Source organism: Morone saxatilis, unplaced genomic scaffold (assembly GCF_004916995.1).
Source record: "Morone saxatilis isolate NCDOM2014 unplaced genomic scaffold, NCSU_SB_2.0 Contig23, whole genome shotgun sequence".
NCBI classification, from domain to species: domain Eukaryota; kingdom Metazoa; phylum Chordata; class Actinopteri; family Moronidae; genus Morone; species Morone saxatilis.
Window position 1 is genome coordinate 20593523 of NW_023339796.1, and position 3457 is coordinate 20596979.

The 3457-nt window shown below is 41.6% G+C and overlaps 1 protein-coding gene across 1 annotated transcript in view; it reads right to left on the minus strand.

Annotated features, from left to right (window-relative positions):
- Positions 1–400: 400 nt before the first annotated feature.
- Positions 401–3457, minus strand: part of LOC118334829 (nucleoprotein TPR-like) — a 27026-nt gene continuing 23969 nt past the window's right edge. Inside the window, 8 exon segments of the mRNA XM_035670903.1 lie at positions 401–766; positions 970–1086; positions 1247–1344; positions 1623–1764; positions 1846–1944; positions 2061–2173; positions 2519–2610; positions 3110–3200. Coding sequence (XP_035526796.1) covers positions 711–766; positions 970–1086; positions 1247–1344; positions 1623–1764; positions 1846–1944; positions 2061–2173; positions 2519–2610; positions 3110–3200 — 808 coding nt within the window. The 3' untranslated portion in view covers positions 401–710.

Here is a 3457-nt window from a genome sequence, read left to right on the forward strand (position 1 = left end):
TGCTTAATTGTTTTAGCACTACATTAATTGTGTCCCACAACTACATCCTGTTTCATTTAAAATTTTGCATGACAGCATTGTACTGGTCATTTAAAGCCTTATGGTAGCCATCTTAACCCATTACAAACACAAAAACAAGGAGGCAAGGAGGACGGACAAAGCATTGCTGTACAGGGGTGTGTGGCTCTATTGCAGTCCACTTTAGATGATGTGGAACACTGATTGGCTAATAAACATCCAATCAAATGAGTTTTTGCATTAATACATCCTAGAAGGTTATACCCATTGGAATGGACAGAGGATCTGAAGGGGTTAAGTGTGATTGCTGATTGGCCCTTTCTGTCCACTAAGACTCACTGACCTTTAAAAAAAAACAAAAAAAAAACAGACAGGATATCACTACTGTCATTATTCGGCTTTATTATTAAAACAAACGTATTAACAGAGCAGAATAAAGATACTAACAATATTTCAGACCCAGGACTGCTCTCATGAACACACATGAAGAAAAAATTACAAAACTAAAACCTTACATTTCTCTGAGAAAGGCTCACACACAAAGATCAGATCTCTCCTGTAATAGTGTAGTAACTGATTTTGATTGGACTGAATATTTATTGTATACTGAATGTCCCACATTTCCAACATAAAATAATGTGGCAACTTTTTATTTCCTTGTTAGATGAAATGACTGAGCTGATACTTCATCATTAGGCGATGCCCCCTCTGCCCATGGCTCCTCCCCTTCCTCCTCGAGAGAAAGTTCCTGAAAAAAAAAGTAAATGACTGAGGTGTTCCATTTGATGCAACATCATCACTGTTTATGATATTATCCCCATCACTTCTGTACCCATGTGTATGCTGCTCTCTGCTCACTGCAATAAACAGCTTCATCATTACACTCTGAGTGAGTGACCTTATTTTGTGGGTGTACAATATCATTATCAAGCAGAGGTTTTAGTGTCTCACCTCTGCGGCTGAGTAATGTCCTGGCCTCCCCCCTCCCTCCTCTGGTTCCTCTGCCTGACAGGCTGCTGATCAGAGGTTGAGTGGTCACTGTGCGCCGCTGAGGAACACTGCTCGTGTCTAGGAATAAGGCCGGAGATGAGCAGTGAGACCAGATATTCAGAGTTTCAGTGAGAGAACACAAACTTATTACATCAGCAGATAGCAGGACGTTGGTTGGGATTCATAATGAAAATCAAACTAATAGGGTTTAAATTACAGTCAGTAAACAATAAATTACCAGGCTCTTGGCTGGTAGATGGCAGTGATGCATCATCACTCTGCTGTCCTGTTGACTCCATGTCTGTTTGGCTCTCCAAAGAGGATTCAATACCAGGACTGGAAAACACAAATGCGGTTAGATGCATCCAGTTCCCACAATTGTCTGGAAACTTGCAATCTGAAACTTTACAAAATCTTTTTTACCACAAATACACCTGATTCATTTGGAAAAGGGATACGAATCATTCACCTTCCTAATCAGTAAAATGTAACCTTTTTGTCAAATTCTGATATCAAAACGACACATTTAGTTGCCTTCTGTAACGTCAGCTGTGTTAAATACACACTGATTTGTTTAAAGACACCTCAGGCCTGACTGTTCAGAAGTTGCTCACCCCTCTCCTTCCTGCTCCATGAAGACTTCATCTCCATCATCTGCAGCAGAAGCCATCCCGGTGGAGGCGGTTACCATGGGAACCGACTGGGATGCCATGTTGTCGCTGCTGTCTGAGGGCAGAGACTCTGTGAATACGGTCACTGACAGAGACCGAAAGTCAGGGAACATGATACAGAAATGTTGGCCGGTCATAGTGTGCAGAGTGTGAGTGTGTGTCTTACCTGGTGCAGCCACTTGTAAAGGTGTGGTGGGGACGCTCCTCCCTCCTCCATCTTCATCATGAGCAGCCAGGAACAGAGGACACTCGTACATACCCAGACCTACACACACACATACACACACACAAACACGAGTAGGAGGGCAGGCAGGATTAAAAATAAATGAACAGGGAACTCTTTGATATTAGTTCAGGTGTCACTGCGTGTGTGTGGGGTACCTCCTTGAGAGGCCAGCTGTCCCAGGTCAGAGTGTGAGGCTGATGTCTGAGGCAGCAGGTCCTCTGGAGGTCCAAACCTGAACCTGGTGGACAGACCTGCTACCTGAGGAGAACTGAGGAGAGGAGAGTAACATGAGAGTCACAGTTAGTTGTTTTTATTTTTTTATTATGAGATAAACTGCCTGCTTTTCACCCTTGATAGACTGACAAACGTTTTGCTCTCATTTATGCGTTTGTCTTTACTTTGTATCACCAGTGGAATTTTCTTTTCCCCCTGAAGTCTGACTTGCTGTGAATAAGTGAGTCTTCATATTATCACCTGACTGTGATGGACTCAACAATCTGTCTCTACACATCCCGATTTGTATAATTGACGTGTTGCCTTGATTCATTACTCTCTGTTGTTGCTTTTGGATCACTATAGACTTTGTGTATGCGTGTGTGTGTGTGGATCTTACTGTATAGCCTCAGCAAAGCCATCAGTACGGTGTGGTACTACCAGAGTGGGAGTACTGGGAACCATTCTGTCGTCATCATCAAAGAAATGTTGCTGCAAGACACAAACACATCATCTCACTGAGGGATGGGACAACATACCATTGTGTATTACAATAAAAAAAAAAAACACTCAGATAACTTTATGATGGTGCCTGATTTATTTTAAAATTTCACAAGGGGGAGCCCACACATTTCCAGGCATTCCAAAATCAAAATGCTGTCACCATGGCTGAAAGGTCAGTTAAATCAGATGTGTGTACTACTATGGATTCTAAAGAACGACAGGGATAAACTTTACAAATTAAATTGATGATCATCACGATATCAGGATTCACAATTATTTAAGGCAGGATAATCATGATATGAAATTTTCATGTTGTCCCATGTCTAATCTCACTATGATGCAGACCTACTTCACATCATTGTCCTATGTCCCGTTTCAGAACTAACAATACAATGTATTATTGTATTGTTGGGTATGTTTAACATCATTAACATATAAAGCAAATGCAATCCAACTCCTCAACACACTCACACGCTCTCTCTCTTACCATACTGCCTATTCCAGGGGTCAGTTGAGGTCCACGTCCTACTGATGGTCTGCGCAGCTGAGAGGGCTGTCTCTGATGAACAAACACATCACTGTCAGATCATTCTGCAAGTTATTTACTAAATCATTTTCCAGGACATATAACACATGTTAAACTTAAAGCTACAGTAGGTAACTTTTATAAAAATAACTTATATTTGCTGAAACGTTCACTATATCCTGACAGTAGTACAGAGAATCCGTTTCCCTGAGTCATTGTAGTGCTCCTAATTGCACCGCCCTTCAAACAATGTGGCTACTGGTCCTGATTAATGGGCTAACAGTCTACTACTATTTTTCTGTGAAGCTA